General features: G+C 40.0%; 1 protein-coding gene across 1 annotated transcript; it reads left to right on the forward strand.

Moving 5' to 3' along the window:
* The first annotated feature begins 605 nt into the window (after window positions 1-605).
* Window positions 606-19,617, forward strand: slc37a2 (solute carrier family 37 member 2). The gene is made up of 18 exons (XM_030069655.1): window positions 606-1,175; window positions 4,130-4,211; window positions 5,210-5,300; window positions 5,981-6,059; window positions 6,142-6,277; window positions 7,758-7,834; window positions 9,594-9,760; window positions 11,737-11,774; window positions 12,476-12,631; window positions 13,435-13,525; window positions 13,991-14,053; window positions 14,685-14,770; window positions 15,692-15,740; window positions 16,115-16,188; window positions 16,540-16,618; window positions 18,349-18,446; window positions 19,084-19,148; window positions 19,348-19,617. The coding sequence occupies exons 1-18, from the start codon at window positions 1,117-1,119 to the stop codon at window positions 19,361-19,363; spliced, it is 1,506 nt and encodes a 501-aa protein (XP_029925515.1). The 5' UTR covers window positions 606-1,116; the 3' UTR covers window positions 19,364-19,617.
* Window positions 19,618-25,990: the final 6,373 nt, after the last annotated feature.

Here is a 25,990-nt window from a genome sequence, read left to right on the forward strand (position 1 = left end):
GACACTCCAACATCTGGCAGAAAGCCTCCCAGAAGAGTGGAGGCTGTTCTGCTGCAAAGGGACCAACTCCATATGGGAAGGAGCTCAGAGAAGCTCCTGCAGGTGGAAGGTGGAGGTGGACCAGGACTTTTGTACATTTAATGTATGACTGTATACTGTCTCTGCTCTACTTAGGGCTTTAATTTGACATGTGTCTCCTTCATGATCCATTCTGGTGTCCTTTCTTTCCTGTCAAAGACTAATGACAAACCCTTTCGATGAAAACACTCATAAACTTGGCTACCAAGGATTAAGGTGCAAAGCTGTTTTCCAGATCACACCTCTTAGTTACTGATGGTTAAACTCTGATTTTTGTCGTGTATGTCTGAACTGCTGTGAAAACCATTCAAAAATGTAAAAATAAATAAAAATAAAAAATAAACGCTGTTTCCTTGACAGACACGGACTAGTCTAGGCTGCTTACTTTTATGGATTATAAAACTTGGTTATGATGATAGAATTAATTAGACCAAATAAATAAAATTGAAAACCGTAGTCATGGAAACCGTTTCCAAAACTGTAGCGACTACCGCTTCCTGTGCCGTGACGTCAGAGCGGATCACATGTCCACCGGGAGGATCTGACTGGAAAAGCCTCTGGAATAATAACCATAATAACACCAATACTACTCTGCTATTAACGATGGAACCGAATTTATATGGAGCCGGCATTGGTCAGGAGTGTGTGGAGGGGCAGGCTGGCTCTCCGGGCCGGTGTATTTAAAGCCAGCTGCTCGGTATGGAGATCCGCTGGATGTTTGCCGACTTTCTCCCACACCTCGCAGCTGAAGGACGGAAACTCGCGTTCCTGTAGCTTTTGTTGTTTGTTTTCTCCGACACTCGGACCTGCCGTGTTTCCACTGAGAAGCGAGTGACTGTCTGTGCCTTCCTGCCCAGCGGCTAACCCTAACCCTGGGCTCCCGGTCCTCCCCGCTGCCTGCCGCCTCCTCTCGGGTTTATAACCGCGTCGTAACCACGATGCCCCGCCGCCGCCGCAGCTAGCCGCCCGGGGGACATGTGCGGTGCCAGACTCTAGCCAAGTGTTTTATCCGTTTTTATCAACTTTATTTCACCCAAGATGAAGTCGTCTCTGGCTCCCGGCATACAGCTCATCACGTCTTTTTCACGAGATAGTTGGTAAGTTTTATTTTCGGCCATTCCTACATTTCCATAAAAGCCCCGAGAGCCGCCGGTTCCAGCAGCCCGGAGGCGAGCGGAGCAGCCCGGCTGTTTGTCTCTTATCTGTCCGCTGTAAATGATTTGCAAGGCAAACATCGATAAAGCCGCATTCTGTGAGCCGAGGCTGGGGCCAGACTGCCGCTCAGGAATGTTTTAAATGTCTGGACACAGAAACATGTTTGTTCTGTCTGAGCTCCGGGTGTCAGGTAGACCCAGGGTGTGCCGCCCTGCTGCTGCGGGGGGAGAGCCTCACACCACACTTTATTCAGAAAAATGAAAAAAAAAAAAAAAAATCCTTTCCTCTGTGCTTATCGGTAAAAGGACCCACTAGATCACGACTTAAGCCCTTTAAAGAATCATTAGAGTCTCCTGATAATGTCTGTGTGTTTTGGTGGAAGAGGACTGCTGAGATTATGCTGAACGAACAACTTAGCACCATTATTCTCCTGCAGTTTCCTTGTAATCATTTGTTTACTTTACTGCAATGTTGTGGTCATTTTAAATATATATCATCATTATCATAAATACAGCTTTTTTTAAAAAATTTATTTCTATTATTATTTATTTATTTTTGCTAAATTTCTGGCCACTTTTTGCTATTTATTTATTTAACCAATTTTTTTTAAATTTATTATTATTATTATTATTTATTTATTTAGTTATTTTTCAGTACGTTTGCAGCACATTGACATTTTCTGATTTTTGGGGCAATTTTGTGGGAATTTTAAATATATTCTTCTTCTTCTTAGTATTATTATTACTATTATAAATATAGCTTTTTGATGTTTTTTTTTTTTTTTTTTTTTTTAATTTTCTGGTCACTTTCTTGCAATTAATCAATCTATTTATTTATTCATTTATTTATTTTTCTGTACTTTTGTGCCACACTCACATTTTTCACGTTTTGGGGCAATTTTGTGGAAATTTTATGGTAATTTCCTTGTCTTTTAATTTTAAATTTAGCATGTTTTTAAAAGAAATCAGGTGGCTGGTGTTTCAGCAGGTTAAGGCATGTTCTCTAGCAGTCAGGGAGGCAGTGACCTGGAGTTTGGCTTCATGTTCCCTCAAACCTGCAGAGGAGCGCAGCAGGAACCCGGAGAGCGGGTGTGAAGTGAAGTCTGCTGTGGCGTTTGCATCTTAAAGACATTCTCTGGACTCCTCATGAATGTGAAAGCTGCAGGCCGTAGAGCCAGCAGCCTAAAGGCAGAATAACCACGCACGTGTGACTCCTGTGTTTTTTTGTTTCTTGTCTTTTAACTGGAGCTTCACAGTAATAATAAGGTGATGAATGGAAACAGGAAGGCTCACAGGCTGACATGTTGCACAAGCAGTAATTACTAAAGTCAGTTCTATAGTGGAGGTTTGCTGTTTTTCTTAATATTTGCCCTTCAAAAATCAGTAGATTCACCTGATTGTTTACCTCCTCAGTAACATCTTCATCTTTTATTTTTTTCAATGTGGGTCTTAAAGTTTTTTTAGAGTCTCAAAAGCCAAACCATCTCTGATATGTTTGTTGTTGATGGCAGTGCTGATGACAATGTGTAATTCATGTTAAAAATTCTTGGTGGAAAAAAAAAGTGCCATAAAGTTTCCTCTCCTGCTGCCTATAATGCTCAGCTTGTCTTGTTGTCACAGTAACAGAGGTGTTCATTCACTTCTGTGTTTGGCATTGAGCTCATAGTTAGTGCTGCTGTTGGACTGGACTGCATTTTACTGGCAGCTGTTTTCACTATTTTGTCCCCCTCATGTCTATTATATAGGGAGGACAAAAAATTTGAAACACCTCTCAATATAATGAAGTCCAGTGGCAGACCACTGCAAACTACAACCTCAGTCATAAACACAGAATTAAAGTGACCTGAGCTGAACTGGTCAGACTGGACAGGTGGAGCTGAGGAAGTGACGCTGAGTGTGTGTAATATTAAAAAACTGAAATAAAGTGATTAGATGGTATGTGAAATGAATGAATCAGAGTTGGATTGGACATTTGTGAATTAGACAGTGGCAAAGCTATTGATTTTTGAAGGGCGAATGTAAATGTTAATATTAAATTAAAATAAAAAGAACTTGAAGCACGCGGTGCATGAAAAGCTGTACTGCACTCGCTCACAGAGTCTCTGTGACAAATGACTGAACAAACAGCTCATTAAGGCTGACTTGTTCTTTTTTTTTTTTTTTTTTTTTTTTGACTTTGATTTGTTGAATGTGCCATACAGCTGCTATGAAGTTCTTCCGGCCTCTTATATAGTGTACATTAAAGGTTCCCCATCCACTATTGTCAGTCATTATAAATATAGCTTTCTGATCATTTTTGACTTTTTGAAAAAACAAATTTCTTGTCATTTTCTTTCAATTTATGCAATATTTATTTATTTATTCTGTATTTTTGCAGCACACATATTTTTTTAAATTTTGGGATACTTTTGTGGAAATATTATGGTCATTATCTTGTGATTTAATTGTAAATATAGAATGTTTTTTAGAGTATATTAACAGTTGTTTATCCAGTATTTTGTGTTTAAATCAACAAACATCACAAATGGCCTGTTGTTTAAATAAACCAGGATTATTGCACATGAATGAACAGTTTATAAAGAATAATACGTGTTGATATAGCTGATGATTTAATATGTTATTCAGGTAAAATAGCACAACAAACAAAGTGACCCAGGTTAAAGATGCCTGGCATAAAGTGAACTAATGCAACAAAGTGTTCTGTAACTGGATATGTGTTTCTAATGCTATGAGATGTTTACCACCATAAGCCAGATTTTATCATAAGACGGTGCTTTTGCTGCTCATATCCTTTAATTGCACGTTGATATAACAGACACATTTTTCCAGGACATGGAACAGGAATTAAATCATCCACCAAGTCTGAAAAACCCCTTCATTTCATGTCTTTTCTGCAGGTATCGAGGCTTCACGCTTTTCCTCACCTTCCTCTTTTACACGGCCTACCATCTTTCACGGAAACCCATCAGCATTGTTAAGGTGACTGCCGCTGTTTGAGCATGTGTGTGCTGCTGTGTGTGTGTGTGTGGGGCTCGGGAAATCAGTTCATGTTCAGTTCAGTTCAGTTCAAGCTTGAATTCTGATGAAAGTATTTTGTGTTTGCAGAGCCCAAAAATTGACTCAGAATCAGAATCAGAAATACTTTATTGATCCCCGAGCGGAAATTGGTTCAGCTGCAGTTTCTCAAATTCGCCCGAAAATAATTTGATTGTAAGAAATAAAAAGAAATATATGAAATATAAAAATATGTGGCATACAAATTTGTAAAAAAAAAAAATATGTGCATTGAGACTCAATAAGTAAAATGATCAGTTATTCAGTTATTATTAATTTATTGATATGTAAATTAAATAAATAAATCGTGATCTGTTGTTGCATGTTACTGTCAGGTGATAAATAGCTTTGTTAGCAGAACTGTAACCATGAAATAATCATAAAAGCAAAATCACACTTGAGGCTGTGCTGTTGTAGTGAATATCAGCTCGGCTGTGACGATCATCCACGACTGAATCACAGCTTCTATTGGCTGCAGCCCCCTAACCCTGACCTCAACCAGTCCAACCAGTGGACACAACAAGTGGCAGCTGGCCAATCAGAGGCAGAGTAGGAGCGTAATGTAAACTCCAGCACCATACAGGAAGTTGCCCAGAACAGCCAGTAGGGACATCATTTTTCACTAAAATAACACCCAACCTGAACATAATTTCTAAATTTTTGTTTGAACCTGTCGGGTCCCAGTGGGCTCAGGTCAGGTGTCCACACTCCAGTTCAGTACAACAGCACGCCCTCTCGTGTGATATTGCTGACAAATCAGTGCTCACACATCAGCCGGCTGCTTCGGCGACTGGATTTTCCCTTGGTACTCTCTGGATGTCTTTGATGCTCCTATGTGTGTGTGTGTGTGTGTGTGTGTGTGTGTGTGTGTGAGGTTTTCTGGCTGACCTGCACCTTGACCTGCTCTGTTCTTTGACGTTCAGAGCGAGCTCCACAGAAACTGCTCCACGGTCATTCGTCCAGCAGACCTCAACATAACCGACAATGCTACGTGGTGCGACTGGGCCCCCTTCGGTGAGTCCGTCACTGAGCTCTTTGAGACCCAGGAGCCCGTGGGGGGGCTATTATTTTGAAAGGTTTTATATCACCCTCTGAACAAAAGTCATCTTGTTTCTTATTTTTTGTATTTATTTATTTGCAGTAATTTTATAATAATTTTCTTGCTTGTGATTGTTTTTTTGTAATTTTTTACAAATTTTCTGATAATTTTCTCGTAATATGTTACTATTTACTCTTTAACAAATATTTTTGGGGCTAATTTTCGGGTGATTTTTTTGTCTAAATTTTATTTTTTTTTTACAAATTTTCTGATAATTTTCTTGTAATATTTTACTACTAATTTCCTAATTTCCTTGCAATTTGTTTTTTTTTAAAAAAGCTAATTTTCTGGTAATTTTTGTATTTTTTTTTTTTTTTTTAAGATTTTTTTCTAACTAATTTCCTGATAATGTTTAGTAATTATTTGCGAATTTGTGTACAGTTTTCAGGTCATTTTCTTGTAGCTTTCAACTACTGTCTTGCTTTCTTTTTTTAACTTTTTCTCATGATTTGAAAGAAATCGAGTGTATTTGCTCAGGGTTCAGACAGTTGATATGATGAGCAGGTGGCCTGGGTGCCTGACTTGTGTTTCGTGCTCCTAAATTGAGCCGCTTGTGGAAAAAGTCTGTATTCTGATTTTGGTTTTCTCTGTCCAGACCAAGACAACTACAAGACTTTGTTTGGGGTCTTGGATAACTGCTTCCTTGTGGCTTACGCCATCGGCATGTTCTTCAGGTTTGTACACGCTGCCGTTGTGTTTGTATTTGTCTGGAAGTGTGTGTTGTGCGCCCTGACATCGTGCTCTCTGTGTTTCCAGTGGGATATTTGGAGAGCGCCTGCCGCTGCGGTACTACCTGAGCGCCGGGATGCTGCTCAGTGGTTTGTTCACGTGTCTGTTCGGCTTTGGTTACTACTGGAACATCCACTCCATATGGTACTACGGCTTCGTCCAGGTACACACATCACACACTGCAGGTCACCAACACAAGCTAAATGCTTAAACCAGGCTTAAAGGGATAGTTCACCCATTTTGAAAAAGGCTCAAATCGCGAGAACAAAAACCATTTGTGTTTCCGCTGTTGTGCCTTTAGCCCTGCAGTCTGATCCCGTCCATGCACGAGAGTGGGAACGAGTGGTTAAAATCTGCACAACTAACTCCTGCACAACTATGTACCACAGGATTTTTACTCCCTTTTGGGCGCCACTTTGTGCGTTGTGAGACCTCCGTTTTTTTAGTTTCATCATTTTTTTTTTTTTTTCAGTTTTCAGTGGACCCTGTCCCGTTGTGTGTTGGATCCTTTGCTCAAATTATCATCTATTTTTCCTGTTAACATTCCCAAAGATCCAGTAACTTCTGCACATTTAGACTGTTTGGTTGGAAACAGTAAACTTTTTTTTTTTTTAAGGCCATAACAGACTGTAAACGTTCTGTTCCACATCATCGAACTCAAACTCTCTTTGTTCAACAGTTTGAGTGGATGAAGGCAGTTATTTTCAAGAATGTTAGCCTACAGAACTGCCCTCTGTGTTATAATTTTTTTCTGTTTGTCATGCAACGCTGTGAGCGACTGCTGTTGTGTCTGTGTGAACGCTGCTGCTCTCTCATCCTTTCCGTTAGGCTTCATTTAGAAATCTACCAGACTTTGCTGTTTTTAAGCGCCGTGCACATTCATGTGATTGATTGTGCAAGCCTGGCTTGAATTAGCCGTCCTGGCTGAGCGCCGATTGCCAGTAGTAAAACCCGAATAGCTCTGTTTGAAAAGCCACACTCACTCAAGTCGAGTTTTTTGGGGAAGCTTGAATTCTTTTAAAACCCTATTCGTCAAATCGCAAGCAGGTTTATCAGCAGCTTCTTTAGATGTGCAGCGTCTGCAGTCCAAAGGAATCATCAATTATCCATCCTTCTATCAGAATACAGTAGAGATATTAAAACTCTTGAAGTTCCAGTTGAGGTTTTCCTCTAAAACAGAGTGTAGGCAGGGAAATGAGTTCAGAAAGCCAGAGACGGCAGCATGGAGTCATCACCGAGTCGTCACTGATCGACAGGCCCGTCAAACCTCCTGGATGCAGCCAGCTCTTATCATTTGGTGCCAGGGGACGGTGAAAATCTCACATTCAGCGTCTTTAAAGGTAGAAGTTTCAAAAAGCAAACGAGAAGGTCTCGCTGAGGCTTAGTCAGGCTGCACACACGTGCGTCACATGACGGACATCAGCATCATGTGACTGCAGGCCTGACTCATGTGCGCTGTGGGAAACTTACCGAGTGCTTCCTAAGGCCGCTCCTGTTCTCTGTGGGGTTTTGTGACTTTATGTTCATCTTATTGTATTGTTTGCAGTATAACTTCATATAGCGATAAAAGAAATCTGTGATAAAGTACATTCACATAGTCTCTCCCTCTCTCTCTCTCTCTCTCTCTCTCTCCCTCTCCCCAGGCCATGAACGGGCTGATGCAGACCACTGGGTGGCCGGCAGTGGTGGCCTGTGTCGGCAACTGGTTTGGAAAGGGGAAGTGAGTACTGCATGTTGTTCACTGGGATCGAGTACTGCTGACCGTGCGGTATCACTTACTTCTTTTCATTGTTGGTCAACACACACACATTTTTCCTTAACGTGACAGTTTGCGTTCCTCACCCATATAGAGGGATTTGCTGGTCTATGCGAGTCTGCTCCGTTAAATCCGTCCCTGTTGGGAAAAACGAGAGCGTCACTGGAGTGAACTGCTCCAAAATGAACAAACAAAGTGATTTTTAGAGGGCACACAAACCTGAACAAAATCATTTTGCAGGATGCACAAAACCACATGTTTATTTGGGTGTCACTTTGAGCACCATTTCCACACTTATCACGTTATGCTGATTACGGACAGCAGGGTTCTCCCCCAGCTCCAGACATAACACAGACTTAAAATTATCATGCATTCATCAGTGAATGTAGAATAGGAAGTTTGCTCTCCCGTGAGCATTGTGCAAGTTCAAGTTTCACTTTATTTACATATCAGTCATGCAAGACTGGACTTGGACTTGGGCTCTACAATATGTATTAACAATATGCAGGGTTTTTTCTTACATGTAAAATTCAGGGGCTGCCGTCTTTCTTAAATTTCATGCCCCGACACGATTAAACACATTCTGTACTGCAGCAATACTGCAGAAACATTATAGGCCACAATGTGAACGAGTGTGAATAACCAAACTCTGGGTTTAGTTTTCTTGTTTTTGAACCTCATCTGTCATTTCTGACTCACATCAGAGCCACATAGCACACAATTGCACAGCCCAGTTTGTATAGCCTTAAATGCGGATATGGAAACACACAGTGCACAACCTGGAAACACACTACACAGCTCTGACTCGAGGCTTCACATGGCACAATAGTTGGTTTTCTCTAGCAGAAATCTACCTGTGTTAATTGGATTTCTCTTAATTGCGTAGCCCGATTATGGAAACCAACATTGTCCTGCTTTTTTCCTACATTGGCCACAGCTTTGTCCCTCACCCAGTTTCCCCTCGGGGATCAATAAAGTATTTCTGATGCTGATTGTGTCATTTACATGGCACTTGAGAGGTCAGATGACTGCGCATATGAGGTGAATAACCTGATCAGCAGAGTGCATGTAAACACAGTGACTGAGTTATGAGGCTGTAAGTTGACAGGTTGACTCTGCCCTAGTCCGTCTACAGAGATCTTTGTCACGAAAGGAAAAACAAACAACTTGAAGTGCAGATATTCAGCAAAACTCATTTGTAAAACATCTGTAAAAAAAAAAAAAAAAAAGAAAGAAAGAAAGAAAGAAAGAAAAGAAAAATAAGAAAAAAAAACAAATTTGTCTGCTAAAAATACAATTTAAAAAGACCCTTTTACAAATTTTCCACGTTTCTTTCAACTTTCAGCAGATGGTCAAAATCGCTTAGTGTGGGTGCTTATGATTGCTTTTAATTGGTTGCCTTCTTTCCCTAACCCTAAACAATATATCTGTGTGCTATATACAAATATGGAAAATGTAAATTACATGTGTTTCCCCTCATTTACTCAGCCATCAGTGCACCACCACAGCAAGAACTCACCACCACACAGAAAAGTATAGACCCAGTGGTTAGACGTAGTTCTTCAAAGAAAACCAAGTGTCCAGATATAAAATGTTTTTGTGCCATAACCTGCACGAAAACCAAAAGCTGGACTGACAGTGTCGCACATGGAAATCAACTGCAGAGGAAACACTAAACCCCATGTCACTCATCCCTGTTGTGTCTCTCTGCTTTGGCCACCAGGCGAGGCTTCATCATGGGCGTCTGGAACTCACACACCTCCGTGGGAAACATCCTGGGCTCCCTCATCGCGGGGGTCTTCGTCTCGTCGGCCTGGGGAATGTCCTTCATTGTCCCCGGCATCATCATTGCCTCCACTGGGATCCTGTGTTTCTTCTTCCTGGTTGAAAGTAAGTGTTTCTTCATCGGCTCTAAACACATGAACCCGTTCTCTCCACAGCAGCGCAGTCCATCCTGTCAGCTGGTTCACCTCCACAGCGAACGTTTCTGTGATCTCGGAAAGGCTTTAGACCGCAAAACAAAGTCAGAATTAGAGTTATTACAGTTAAAGGGAACCCAGTTACAAACAGGATATTTTTGTTTAGTACTATCTTGAGTACTTTGCCGTCCACCCATATTTAACAATTCCTGAAAGTTACAAACTGTAATAAAATGGAGTTTCAGGGGCTGCATTTTCATCAGTAATCCATTCCAGCAGGGTTGGGTGGGCTTTCCGACCCCGGTAAGACCAACTCACTATCCAGCAAAGTGAAAATATCCCATATGTTAGATCTGAAATGGCCATGGGTCCTACTAGAGCTGCAGCAAGGCGTCCTGGCTTCTCACCCCTGGTCTTTTCTGTGTATGGTTACTCCAGTTTCCTCCCACAGTTCAAACACAAGCATGTTAAGTGGATTGGGGTCTCCGAATTGCGTACAAGTGTGAAAGTGCAATGGACAACCTGTCCAGGTCTGGCAGTCCATCACACACCGCTGGAAGGGGGTCCAGCTCCCTTGCGACCCTGATGGGGAATAGACCTGTTAGAGAACGGATTGATGTTTTCCCTGTTTTCCCCTTACGTCACTGTAGATATCACTTTCTAAAAACTGCAATCCTGGAGGCTTTGCCAGCCCTCGCCTCGTCCGATAACAGGTCAGACTGGTAAAATCAGTCTGCTGAGACAGGGACTGAGCGGAGATGGATCTCAGAGTTGAAAGAGTCTCAGAGTTTCCTTTGGTGTGTTTAAAAGGGAAATAACTCCATAGTCTTATCCGTTTTAAGCCTTCCCCATGAGCGGCGCCCCCGTGTGGAGAGGAGGAGCCACTCGAAAACTGGCCTTTGAACACGAGATCACCGTCACCTTTTATATCACAGTCACAGTAATGAACTAATTTCCGATTACTAATTAGATTGCCAATCACTAACCAAGAAAAAAGTATCAAATCAAGTGGCTGTGCCTGCTGTAAACACGGCACCTCACCTCCTGGCTTTTCATACCACGTCCCACGAGACTCAGAGAAGGCTGGGGTCAGAGCATTGATCCATCATGTGACTCCAATTTAAGCCCAGATTACCTCCAACCTCTATCCTCTGTGGACTAATAGCTCCATATGCTTTGCTGTTTTGATCATCGTCTCACAGATGTTGTGACCATTTATGATAGAAATTTGAGCATTGTAATATGCACATGCGTGATTCTGTCGACCCCTCTGAAGGCTGCCCTAATATTGCCTGTCTCACACACACAAGCTCAAACCAAAGCTTACACAGAGAGACAGCCGAGTGAGCACCTGCTAGAGAGAGTGGAATATTTCTGTGTAGGTCCTCAGTCAGGTCATGGTTATCCACACAGAGCTGATTGGAGGTCAGCTGCAGAATATATGTCAGTCAGTTTGGCTCAGTGTAATGAAATGATCACATTTGATTCCAGATATTTACCAGTAGCTGGACTATTACTGCCACTGTTACACAGTCCAGTATTTATAAGGAAAACATAATCATAAACCCAGTTTTAGGGCTCTGTGTTGCCCCCTGCAGGTGGCCCAACATGATTCTGTAGCAGGAATGTCTCCCTTTATACACTATATGGACAAAAGTACTGGGCCACAGCTCTTCATCAGTGAGTTCAGGTGTTTCCTTCAGTCCCGTTGCCACAGGTGTATAAACCCAGCAGCGAGCCATGCAGTCTGCCTTTACAGACATCAGTGAAAGCTTTGTGGGACCAGTTTGGGGAAGGCCCTTCTCTGTCCCAGCAGGACCGAGCCCCGGTGCACAAAGCAGCTCCATAAAGGCGTGGCGACTAATGGTTACACTCTTAAACTGATTTTGTCTTGCATTTCTTAATTGCTGTAAGAACTGTTCTAAGTGCACCTTTCCACCTTTCCAGAACCAGAGGATGTCAACTGCACCCCCCCTCAGCACCACGTGAGTTACATTCATGTTCCTGCTCCTTCATGACTGCGTTGCCACGGCTCACTCTGAAAGAGAACAGGGGCCACATTACAGAACAGTCCCTGTCTTAAGTGTTAAGAGAGGAGGGATCTAAGATAGTTTGATATTACAGAGGCAAATCCTAACTAATTTTAGGAATCCTGTCTTATCTCGTATCAGGAGATCGGTTATCAGCTTTCATATCTGATACCTAGCAATCGACACAACTTTTCTCATCTCACTGAGCTTAATGACCTGCGTTCCTTAAAGAGCAGCCAGATTGCTAAAACTGTTGCCACCTGGGTGAAACTGAGTGACACAGTGAGCGGAGACATTTTTGCTGACTTAAAGAAAACCTCCCTTTGAAAGGAAAAAAGAAGAAAAAACAAAACAAAAATGAAAGAAAAGATTATTTTTCAGTTGCAGCACAAGTCAGCCAACACAACCTGGTGGAGAGGTGAAACAGGTCGGACGGTTTAACACCTATCATAAAGTTAGGGGAGTTTTTTTAAGATTTTGGGAAGTTAGGATGCTTCTGTAATATACTTTGCTTATAATAAGTCAGGACAGGAACACTGACTTAGGAACTGTTCATCTGTATCTGCTAGTCCACATGGTAACCAAGCTGTAAAGGTAGCATCTGCAAGTTATATGTAATATGGCCTCAAAACTGTGTGTGTGTGTGTGTGTGTCAGAGCGAACAGGAGAGTGGGGAGAAGGAGCCTCTCCTGCACAGCTCGTCCAGCAGTGAGAGGATCTTCAGCGGCTCCTCTGCCATCTCCAGCGAGCCTGCAGAAGCTGCTGAGGATCACACCGAGGCCATCAGCTTCTGCGGGGCTCTCAGCATACCTGTGAGTGCAAACACCTGCCGGCATGTCGCTAAAGCTAGACACCCCCCAACACCCTCCTCCCTATATTATCTCAAAATAATACAGCCACAATAATTTAGTTGAGTTTAACAAAAGCAAAAGATTTGAATGGCCAGTATGTCTGAATGTGATCTTCATTCTTTTACCAATACACCGGTATATTAGCTTATAGCAAATACATACTCATGCAGAAGCACTGTTATTAATAAAATGCAAGTTCATCTGTTGTCCAACAATCATAAAAATTAAAAGTAAAACAAGGAATTGCTCTGTAAAAGTGTGTAAATATACCACTGTATTGTATATATTCTGAACACTGAACTCTGCTGCTAATTAAACTAAATTATGGTTATTGCTGTTGTCGTAGTTTGCCTTCGAATCCCAGGAGGCCTTGGGCGGAGTTTTATTTTGAAAGGTGTTATTTAATGCCCTGAAAAGTATTCACTTTACTTCTTTTGATTTTAACTTTTTTGGTGGACTGGGGTGTTTTTGGTGATTTTTTTTTTGTTTTAATTTAATTTAAAATATATAATCATGATACATGAGTTTAAAGTTTTTTAGTTTAAACTTTTTTGTTCACTAGTTTCTTGACAGTTTTCCAGGTCATGTCTTGTTTAATTGTCTCATCACCTTTTTCCCATGTTTTTTTTTTTTTTTTTTTAAAGAGATCACATCAATTTGAAATGCTTGTGAAAGCCTGCAGCTGCGTTCAAATGCCTAAACTGAACCTCCTGCAGTTTGAACGGGTTGGTTTGTAAGACACTGAATGATGCTGTCGTCTGCAGGGTGTGGTGGAGTTCTCCCTCTGTCTGCTGTTTGCCAAGCTGGTCAGCTACACCTTCCTGTACTGGCTGCCTCTCTACATCTCAAACGTCGGTCAGTACTCACACACACGCTCCATTCATCCACTGAGTACGCTACAACACGTGCATTTAACCAGCATAAACCTACCTTATGAAACAAAAATATATTGCAGTATATTGGAAAATATCATGTGATCTATTAGATAATTTCCATGTATGGGAACTAGTCTTTATATTTTCTAGTGTATTGCAATATCTGAATTGTGCAATTACTTATGTATTATTCCATATATTAAAATATATTGATGCAATATATATAAATATATTGCATTATATATGTGTCACCAATATATTATTCCATGTATTGCTAAGACATTTTCAAATACATAACATATAAATGTATTGTAATTCCATATATTAAATGTAATATATTGTAATATATTGTAATATATTTAATGTAATATATTGGTAAATATATTTTCTTTCCATAAGGGCTGAATCCATTCAGTGAGTTAATATGTCAAATATTGATTTTCAGCACATTTTGAGGCCAAAGAGGCTGGAGACATGTCAACGCTGTTTGATGTAGGAGGCATCATGGGTAAGCTCCAGCTCACAAAACACTGTTCATGTCTGTGACTGCAGAGTAAAATAACACAAGCGTCTTATTTAAAAATAAAAAGTCTGTCTCTTTGGTCCAAAGAAAGTAAACATATGACCATGGGCCTGTCTCATAAAGCAACTTCAGTATAATCAGAAACTGATAATCTGAGTTTTTCACTAAAAGGTAACTTTTTCTAAGTTTAACCAGAACTCTTAAAGCCATGATTCTGCACTTAAACATCATATCATTATTAAAAAAATACTGTGCCATTAGAAGGTCGAACAGATTTTTGTGTGGATTTGTGTGATCTGCTTTGTCCAACAGTTTTCACCTTTTGTGATTTTAATAACCATAAACTGATAGATTCTTCCTCAGCAACAAAGAGCTCCAGGGCGCTGCCATGTGGGAGGAAGATGATCTTCTTCTTGTTTTTCACAGAATGTTTTGTGTGTACAGTCTCTGGTGTTTCAGAGAATACTGCAGCCAATCACAAGGACTGTATGGCACAACTCAAACAACACCTCTCCTAATCTGCTTTAATCTGGACGGTTACAGCAGTTATGTGTCGCCCCATGAACACGATGAATCATGAAAGCACCTTTGGATTGATTGTGTTGTGTGTCTGCAGGAGGCATCATGGCTGGCTTGGTGTCAGACTACACCGGCGGCAGAGCGACCACTTGTGGTGTCATGTTACTTGCTGCTGCTCCGATGGTGAGTGGAATCTAATCTCTAATGTCTAATCTAAACCTCAGTTAGCAGGATGGCTGAGAACCTGGTGAGGAGCTCGTTCAGACTGCAGGCAAACCACATTTGTTTCTCAGATCAGATTTTTTTTAAGATTTGTGTGGTCCAGACATCACCAACGTATCTGCATTGGTTGCTATGGTAACAACTCCGGCGTCAGTTCCAACACGCCGGAGATGCAGTTTATCAACACGGAGGCACGAGGAATGAAGATCCATCGTCTGGTCCTCCAAACAGTCGCTCTGTCAAGTCGCGGGGCAGAACGTCTCCATCACCATAAACCAATTCAGCAACAGATGAGGCAGATATTAATTAACGTATCCATGGTAACGCAGCTGGAGACGCAGCAGTAGAAATCTGATTTTTAAACCACCTCCAGATGTGGTTTGGATCTGATTTGCAAAAATCCCATTCTATGTGGGCTTTTGCTGTCCAGACTTTCTAAAATCAATGTGGATACAATCTCCATATGACAAAAAACAGATTTGGGCTGCAGTCTGAATGAGAGATGCTTGGCGTCAAGACCTCTGGGCTGGAGGATAGCTGGGGGAAATGAAGAGACTTATGTCATTTGCTCTTTGAAACCCAGGAGCCCATGGGTGGGTTTTTATTTTTGAAAGCTGTGCAAGGTTGTATTTTGTTATAAAATGGGAACATATTGCTTAATGTTCCTACATACTGCAAGCCGTAATTACACAGTCACTGAAATGCAAAGAAAAAGTCGATTACAGAAAACAAGTGACTTAAAGTATTTTAGATTTGAGTGGGCACGCTGTTTGGCAGCAGGTTGAGAGTTTTCCTCTGGTTTCCTGTTAAATGAAGATGTGAACATGACGTCTCATTAAATGTGTGAATGTCTCCTGAATGTTCATGTTGTTTCTGTTGCAGCTTTTCCTTTATAATTACATTGGGCAAAGGAGCATCGGGACAACAATTGGTAAGACCCTTTCCTGTGTTCAGGGTTTCAGCTCATTGTGACATTCATATTTAAATGGTGTCGTCTCAAGAGAGACTTTTTGCGCTGTGAAAGAACATGCCGAATTGACTTGAAAGACGAGGTTTAACAGTTTGTACTCGTCAGGTAAAGTGACCGAGGCTGTTAGCTCTTACAAGAAGGACTTAATCTGAACAGAACGTGCAGATGTCAAATTATAGATGCTGCAACATGATGTGCTCTTCTACAAAAATACAGAGTTAGTTGTGTTTTTCTGAGTATAGCATGGCCTAATGCGCTCATGCTCATGTGAAAGATGCAGACATGCTGTATTTCCGGTGAAGTGCCTTGACTCTGGGTTTCTCTTGGGCGTGTAGGGATGCTGCTTCTGTGTGGAGGCCTGGTGAACGGACCGTACGCCCTCATCACCACCGCTGTTTCTGCCGACCTCGTAAGATCTGCAGCACCACAAGCTCAGCTCACATCAAGCTGCTTCTCTGACCTTGACATCCATTAACACTGTCCGTCTACATCTCAGCAGTTACACAAAACCATGCAATATTCTCCTAAAATCTGAAAATCTCATTATAAATGTTACTAAGTCAAGGTAGGCCAAGGTTCATGGGATAGTTCACTGTCATTCTGAAAATTGTTACGTTATTTTACTTACCCTCTAGCTGTTATATAGCGCCGTCTTCCTGGATACTGGCTGGATGCTCCAAATGCAAACTGTTCGCCTGCTGCTGCTGAGGTGACCCCTCTGATGAAAAATAATATGACATAATGTCTTTTCTTGCAACAGGGAACACACGAGAGTCTGAGAGGAAATGCCAGAGCGCTGTCAACAGTGACAGCGATTATTGATGGCACCGGCTCAATAGGTATGTATGGAATGCCTGTAATGAATGATAATCCTGATCTTGTCTTGCCTTGGAAGAGGTAAAGTTAAATGTTGCACAATACGTAAGACCACATGAGCCCTCAGACAAAACATGTCCTACAAAAGGATTCTGTGGAAAAAAGAATAGAAAATGCAGTACTATGGTTAAAACCTGAGGAGCACACAGTTCCTCAGCCTGTTACTCTCAAAATTCCCCCTCGTTCCCTGATGACTTTCTCCACCCAACTATCATGTGATCATCGTCACAGACACATGCTGTATTCCAGGCAGGTAGACAAGGTGAGACAAGTCACTGGGATTAACAAAAGCACAAAGACGAGTGCATAAACAGCACAACACAGGAGGCACAGGTTCTGCAGGATACAAGGCTTCAGCTGTGAGCACTGAAATACAGAGTGACATAAACCAAATATGGCAGAAAAAGTGTAAGAGTATACCCACCTGGGCACCCATGCTTGGAAATTCACAGATTTCCAAAGTGCTCAGTTAGCTAAAGGTGCCCAAAGAGTTGGGATGCTCTTGGATAACTGAGCACCCTTATGGAAAGAAAATATATATACCAATATATTAAATGAAATATATGGTAGTATATTAGAATATATTACATTTAATATATGGAATTACAGTATATTGAAATATATTTTATATTTGAAAATGTCTTAGCAATACATGGAATAATATATTGGTGAACATATATTTATGCAATATATTTTATATTGCATCAATATATTGTAATGTATTTCACTATATGGAATAATACATAAGTAATTGTGCATTTCAGATGTTGCAATATATTGCATATGAATATATATATATATATGTGTGTGTGTGTGTGTGTGTGTGTGTGTGTGTTTATATCCAGTAATATATGTCATTTCATATTAATAAATATCCTCGATAATGTATTTAGATTTATATGTGATGAATACTGGGTACATATATTTAAACATACATGATCTATGACTTTCCAATATATGGCAAAATGTATTGGAAATATATGTACAGATATATGCCATGCATGGTCCATGCATATGTTATGGTAAAATATAAAGACAAACTATTACATGTAAAAATATAGTGTCCGTTTTTGGTCTTGATTGCAATATATTTTTTTATATGTATCGATATATGGACATGTATGGTCTATGCATATATTTCAATATATTGGAAAATATAAAGACTAGTTCCCATATATGGAAATGTATTATCTAATATATCACATGATATTTTCCAATATACTGAAATATATTTTTGTTTAGTAAGGGCACTATGAGGTACTTTGAGGTACTTTTGGGCACTTTGGAGTACTTTTGGATAACTGAGTACTTTTGAATACTCTTGGATAACTGTTGAAGTATTTTTGGGGTACTTTTGTGTTTCTGCCTGAGCATTTTGAGGAACTTTTCAGTGATTAGCGGGACCCTTATATTGAGTTAAGTAATCCCTTAACCCCGAAATCTCTTTGTACATTTTTTTAATCCATGCATAACATATACAAACCGGTGCATATGTATTTCAGTTCCTGTTTCTAGAAGATTAAAACTTTCTAAAAACCCAAAACACTTAAAATCCTCAGTTCAGGTTTCAGTGTTTCCTTTTTTGTTGTTGTTGTTGGCTCATTGTTTGAGGCCCTAAAGGTCCAGCCCTGTGCAAACGCCAAGCTTGTGGCGGTGTCGAGCTTCTGAGCTGATGCGGCTTGTTTTCCTGCAGGAGCGGCTCTGGGTCCTCTGCTGGCCGGCCTCATCTCACCGAGCGGCTGGAACAACGTCTTCTACATGCTCATCTCTGCTGACGTCTTGGCATGCCTGGTCAGTAACACCACACGCTGTTTACTACCTTCAGCCAGCTCTGACACACACACACACACACAAACACGCCTATTCTCAAAACCAGCATCATTTCATTAAACCAAACTTTCTCGATTATTTTTATGTCGCCGTCCCACTATGGGAAATGACGAGCACATGGGTGCATTTTACTGCATGTGGGGACATAACAGTGAAGAATCATAATTACATAGCCCTTATACATTATCTAATGGTAAAGTATACACAGAATGCACTCTTATCCTGCCCGGTGTAAAGTGGAACACAGATTCAAACACTGTCTTCTAATTTTATTCGGGAATATTTGTGTTTCAAAACAATCTGACCGTCTGTGCTCGAGAATAACATTTTCTCAGAAGAGACATAATTGTGAAACAAAGGGTCATGTTAAACGCCTCAACCTCAAACCAGTGCAGCGAAGAAAAGTGTTTTGTATAGAGCCATCTGTCCGTGGAATAACCTGCCATCTTTTATCACTCAAGCAGTGTGTACTGTGTGTAATGTTTTAATGAGGGTCAGGGATGGGTCGGCTGTTTTGGGGCGGGGGTAATGTGTAATGATGTGTAGCTGTGCTGCAGTTTTGTAAGGCAACAGCTGACACCTGAGTGTTTGTGTTCAGTTCCTGTCCCGGCTGGTTTACAAGGAGGTGAAGGGCTGGTGTGGACGAGCCCCTCGACAGAGAGGGTGAGTGTTTCATTGCTTCAGTCCTTGTCAATACTTTAGTCTGTAGCTATTATAATTATCGATTTATTTAAGAGACTGTCATATGCATTTAAGCATTAATACGACTAAAACGCTCATGATTTCAGGTTGTGATTTGTGTCCTTTATGACATTTTGAAGTGTGTTGAAGGGCTCACACTGATTTGAACGGTGTCTTCCAGGTTCAAAGAAATCTGACGTGGACACAAAAAGGGAAAGAGGGAGCAACGGCCGACCTGCAGTCACCGTCCTGTGAGAAACATCCTGACCGGGGGATTCTGAAGACGGAGTCCTCACCCGTTCTGTGCACCGGAGAGAAACACGATAATGCCTTTATAGGATGAAAACTGACCAATCCACCAGCTCACTTGTGTCTTAATATTCTTTTATCATTAAAGTGTATATACAGTGCATTTTCTCAAATTTGTCTTTGTCTCTGTGCTGCCAAATTCACACCAACGGCAAACATTTCTTACTGTTATTATTTGACATTGACTCTTCTAATTATTAACTGTATGGTTTTGTGTTGATAGAACCAATATGTAAAGTGTATTTTATTTAAAATTAATATTTATGTTTGGCTCTTCCCCTTACAGGAGAATACCTCCAAAACACCCTGTGCTCCACCCCATAACTTTATCAGATATTTACATATTTATATTGCTTTCATGCCATATTGGTGAGATCTGAAGTCTGACTTCATTCAAACACTAAATCTAACTCTCACCTGCTGTTTCAGTGAACTGAGTTCAAGACAAGAGAGGTGTATAAAGGCTGTGTAGGGATTTCAGACAAGGATTATTAGTGGTAGTGTTTCCATGATGAACATTTTAATGACGTAGTGCTGCAAAGTGGGAGCTGTCATGATGTGGAAGCAGCAGATATCCAAGTTGTCCAAGTGGGAAATACGAGGAGGGAGAAGAGCTGAACCATTTTGGAAGCTGGAAGCTCATATTCATATATTTTATATTAGTAAAAAGGTTGCAACCCTGAAAATGAACAAAACATCTTTTAAAAATGACAAGAAAACTATTTATCATTATTATTTAACCCTTGATGCAGGATTGATGTCACATTTCTTGGGTTTAAATGCTTGTGAAAGGACTCTGCACGCCGTTCACAAGCATTTAACCCTTTGACACCTCAGCCAATCCACTGGATTTCTTAAAAAAAAAAAAGTGCAGAGTAGCTATGAGACCACTAGAGGGAGACACTGTTTCCACATCCAATAAAGGAGCAGTCAGACCCTGTATTACCAACCAGGTGATATTGATCATATTATTATTACATTCATAGTGTTATTATGAAGAAAAAAAAACATGAGTTTTTGCTCATTTTGTTGACATTTGATTGACAGTTTATGTGGTTGTGAAACGGCTGTGACGTCCATTCCACGTACAGACTGTTACTGAATTACTTTACACCCATTTTTTAAATAGAAAGAAACAGGATTCATGCCATTTATGTGTATCTACATGTAAGTTAGGCTACATTCCTGTGTCCTGAAGGCTGTTCTGTGGAGTCTCCATCCAAACTGTCTCTGTCCTCCATATATCCGCTCGGTCTGCAGAGTGCGGTGCAGCAGCATTTAGTTTGTGTCCAAGTCCAGTTTTGCTGTTTTAACATCAGAAAAAAAAAAAAAAAACATGTTTGCACAGCGTCTGGGTCAAAGAGCTCTACTGAGTCACTTCATTAATCATGACTGTGATTTGGAGTAAACCAATCAGAGTGCCGTCTACACCTGCATTATAATGTGATGCAGTTATGGAGTGCTGATGTGAAGAAAGTATGAAGTATCTGAAAGTTAATTTTCACACACACACACACACACACACATATACAGGGTGACCCAAAAAAACGGGAATTTTTTAACAATCCAATAAAACCAAGAGTGATGGAAGAAAAATATTTTATTCATAGTGATTGAAACCTGAAAACATGCCATTTAAGAAACAATGATGGAATTTTCATTTTTTAAAAATTGTGCTGCCACTTGCTCATGTCTGCCAATACGCACTTCAAAAATTCCCGTTTTTTTGGGTCACCCTGTATATATAATCAGCAGATAAGGACAGCGCTGCCCTCTGGAGTCTGAAACTGAGCCATGTTGGCCGATCAGTGATGCAGCACTTCACCTTACAGGTGTTCCAAACACCTGCCAAGGAACAAAATGTTCCTCAATTTATCCGAAATTGTTTCAAAAATTTGAATTCACTTGATTTCTCTCAAAACATGGGACAAAAGATTGATTAGAAAAATTAAAATTACAAAAACCTATGTTTCTTTTTCATTTAAAGTTGGGTAAATTCAGTTGATTTCTTTTAGAAACATGGAGAGAAATATGATGAGCAAATCAGCAAGAAATGACTGGAAAATGACAAAGAACTGGGGAAAAAAGTTACAAGAAAAAGACCAGAAAATTGCAGGAAAAAAAGCAAAAAAAGCAAAAAGAAAATTATACTATATATAAAACTATATATATAAAACTATATAAAACTATAAGAAAATTAGCAAAACAATGGCCAAAAATTAAATTTGAAATGCTTGTTAAAGTATTTAGATAAATAAAACATGTTAAAATAATCGCTCATATATTTTTGTGCTGTAGTCATTTGTAGTGAGTTGAATTGTGGTTGAAGTGAATTCCATTCCAAACAAAACAGCCACTTTTTCATACTTTCACTGGCAAAAGATAAAGAACTGACCTTAGATTTGCATCGACTGCAAACAGACGACACATCAGACAAAAGGCTGTGTACCTTCTCCCTGCAGGAACAGAGTCTGTATGACACTTTGAACTGCACAAGGTTATGGGCTGTGGGGTAAAAGGTTATGTCTACACTCATATTTTCATTTAATGTATTAAACTGACCACATTTTAAAATTGAAACGTGTCACAAGTTTCTGTTAACTAGACCATTAACTGTTATGGTTGTTGGAAGGCCTAGAAACTGGAAACTGTATGTCACTGACTTTTCCCAGATGAGGCGAGGAGCCTGCTGGTGGCAGCATCACATGCAGGCAGGGCCTGGCTCTGGCTGCTGTTGTAGTTTTACATAAGAACTGTAAAAACCTGCTTGCAGTATAAACCTTTGTTGTCCCTGAGTTGTGAGTTGCCTTAAGATATTTTTCACCTGTGATTTAAATAAGTGTCAAAAAGTGGCAGAGGATAATGTAAAACATCATGCAAATCTGAGAAATTCACATACGCCGTCCTCTTGGCGCTCAGCAGTCCAGCCGATGTTGGTGACGTGGGGTGACGTTGGCAGGAGCGGAGCCACGTCTCTGCTGTCCCGGCAGCCTGGAGTCGACCCTGTGGCACCGCGGGACTCTGTGGAGCTCCGCCCTTCGCCAACCACTTCAGGTTCTGTGTCGTCTTAAATTAAACGCAACAACCAACCCTGTGCTGCTCACAGGACAGCGGACCTATAACAGCCCAGAGGAACGGTGCTCACGTTAGGACATTGATTTGACTTATTGATTGATTGATAATACTTTATTGTAAACCAGGGCTGATTTTTTTTTGTTCATCACTAGCAGCTCCATTTGTAACAGCACAATACAAAAAAGAAAGGAGGACAGGAAACAGAAAATGGATCAGTTTACATCACAGCACCATGACTGAGGACCAGACTCCAGACTCCAGGCTCCAGGTGTGTGAGAGGCTCTTCAGGTGACATTCGATCAGGGATCGGGCTCCTCACTTGACTTCAGACTGACTGATAAAATGTATGACAGCAGAAAGTGTGACTGTAAAAAGAAATGTCTGCTCATTTGTACATTTTGCTCTTCATCTCCCTGAGTTTGGCACATTTCAGATGAGTGAATGTGTCTTGTTTGGATTACTGACTATTTCATTTGAAGCTCTCTAACCTATTTTATTGTATTTGGTGTTTTTGGATTTATCTTATAATTGTTTCAAGGATTTTATGCTTTTTTTTTTTTTTTTTTTGCATCAGTAATGGCAAAGGGTCGGAAGCTGGAATAACAAAATATGGACGAGTATTCATTTCTATTTGAGTTGTATTTTGTTTTCTCATTGCTGTAGGATACACTCCCTCCAATAAAAATATTATTTAAAAAACAGGATTAACTGATACACAAAAGAGTTTCAGTCTGATCCTGTTAGAACTGGAGCCCAGTATCTCCGGTTTGATGGCAGCTGCACATCTTCACTGTTCAGAACATGGTCAGGCTTAGAGACAACGCATGTTATCCACCTCGGAAATTCACAGACATCAGACAAAACAGCATCATTCATCAGACCTGAAGGCTTCAGGTCTCAGGTCTGCACAGCTGCACATCAGACCAAACTCCTGCAGACCAAACGGTGAAACCCCCTCAGTCACTGGTAAAGTTTCACACTTTGCAAACAAACATCTTCAAGTAGAGATGTGGCAACATTGAACACTAAATCAGCTGGTGATTACAAGCAAATCTGATACCTCACCTGTTATAGTTTGTGATGTTGTAAGACAGTGACTTTCCTTCCTCGTCTGCGGCTGCTGATCAAAGCTGCAGAGACTGCATTTCTGACCACTAGAGGGCTCAAACTCCATTTGCACACAGACAAAGCAAGAGTCAAAATGCCTGTAATATTGTTTAATGGCACAGGTGATGCACCAGTCCTTCCCGTTAACTCACCACTGAGGTGCTGCATGCGTGAACTTTATGTCAAATCATCTTATTTTTAGCTACCAAAACTCTAAGGTTAGGCACAGATTATGGTGAGTGTTAGGGAAACATAACAGGATAATATGTTCATGAAAAGCTTTCATAAAGACTTACATTTGATTTCTCACTTTTCATTTGACGCAGCTATCAAGGAGAGTTTACGTCAGTGATCTGGATATTTTAGTGTCAGCCTCCATCTACTCACATATATCAAGATTTTACTGGGGAAAATATTATTTGATAATAATAAGCTGTCAAGATACAAGGAAAAAGCTGTATTTATTATTCAACCTGTGTAAAAAAAAAAAAAAGGTAAGTGTGTTCAGTGATGTGCCTAGCTCTTTGGGATCCAGACATGCACTGATGCAGGCGTGCACGGTGAGCGGGCATGAGTGCACATTTACAATCCCATCAAACTGCAATGATCTTTTCATTTCACATTTACAACATTGTTTTTGTGGTGTAATTGAAATATTTCCAATAAAAAAAGATTCACTCTAGTGATAGTTGTCTATTTTTTTTTCTTTTTTTGCCCTGTAATGGTCAAATTTAAAGATAATGAATACTGGTACAAAATATTGGCTACTGGCAGCTGCGTCCAGGCTTTGACGCAGAGAAGCCATCAGTGAGTGGGACTCGGACTCTTGTATTGCAACAGCAGCCGACTCGAGCAGACTTGACAGACCTGACAACCAAACAAACCCTGTATTTATATTTGTTCTCAATAAAAAATATTTGAATATGTGAGCTGACAGAGTGACATGTTCCTGCTCTCTTGCCCTCCAGCGCAGGGAGCTCGAAAGACGGCTACAGAACGTCCCTGCAGCTGACAGGGATCATTTCAGTGTCTTGCTCAAGGGCGCTCAGCATGGCGGGGTTTTCAGGGTCTCCTAGAGATCCTCAGGTTTCCAAACATGTCCCGCTGAAGTCCAGGAACATGTGTCTACAATAATGCACAAGACATCGAGACGTTTTCTGTTTGATTTAATGCTGCCCCTTACGAAACAAAAATATATTGCAGTATATTGGAAAATATCATGTGATCTATTAGATAATACATTTCCATATTTGGGAAGTAGTCTTTATATTTTCCAATTATTGAAATATATGCATAGACCATATATGTCTATATATTGAAACATATAAAAAAAATATTGCAATCAAGACCAAAAACGGCACTATATTGTTACATGTAATAGTTTGTCTTTATATGTTCAAATATACTGCAATAAATGCATATACCATATAGGTATATATATATTGCAACACATATAAAAAATATATTGGGATTTTTTTTTTAACATTGCATGTTTTCCAATAAACAACCATAACATATGCATGGACCATTCATGGCATATATCTGTTCATATATTTCCAATACATGTTCCCATATAACTGGAAAGTCATAGATCATGTATGTTTAAATATATGTACCCAGTATTCATCACATATAAATCTAAATACATTATGGAGGATATTTATAAATATGAAATGACATATATTACAGGATATAAACACATATATATTCATATGCAATATATTGCAATATCTGAAATGCACAATTACTTCTATTACTTGTATGTATTATTCCATATATTGAAATACATTACAATATATTGATGCAATATATAAATATATTGCATAAATATATGTTTCACCAATATATTATTCCATGTATTGCTAAGACATTTTCAAATATAAAATATATATCAATATATTGTAATTCCATATATTAAATGTAGTATATTCTAATATACCACCATATATTTAATTTAATATATTGGTAAATATATTTTCTTTGGGTAAGGGGCAGCCATAGAACAACATCATCCTGGCTTTGAATACAATAGAAATGTGATGGAGCTCAACTGAAGCCACTTTTTTCTGACTTTGATACTATTTAAGGGGAAATTTAAGGGAAAACCAGAGGATAAGGGGCTCTCTATAACCTGTAACATATTTGTCTAAATAAATGTCAGTGTGGAAGTCATGGCCAAGCTTTCAGGATTCTTTTCATGAAAGCTGTCTGATTGCTTTGTCTGTCTTTTGGATTCGTCTTGCCCACTATGTATAAGTACACACTGAAATATCCTATTTGTAAAGTGTAATGAAATGTACAGAATGATCTCTGGTGATGGGTTGGGGTGGGTT

Source organism: Myripristis murdjan, chromosome 14, assembly GCF_902150065.1.
Source record: "Myripristis murdjan chromosome 14, fMyrMur1.1, whole genome shotgun sequence".
NCBI classification, from domain to species: Eukaryota; Metazoa; Chordata; class Actinopteri; order Holocentriformes; family Holocentridae; genus Myripristis; species Myripristis murdjan.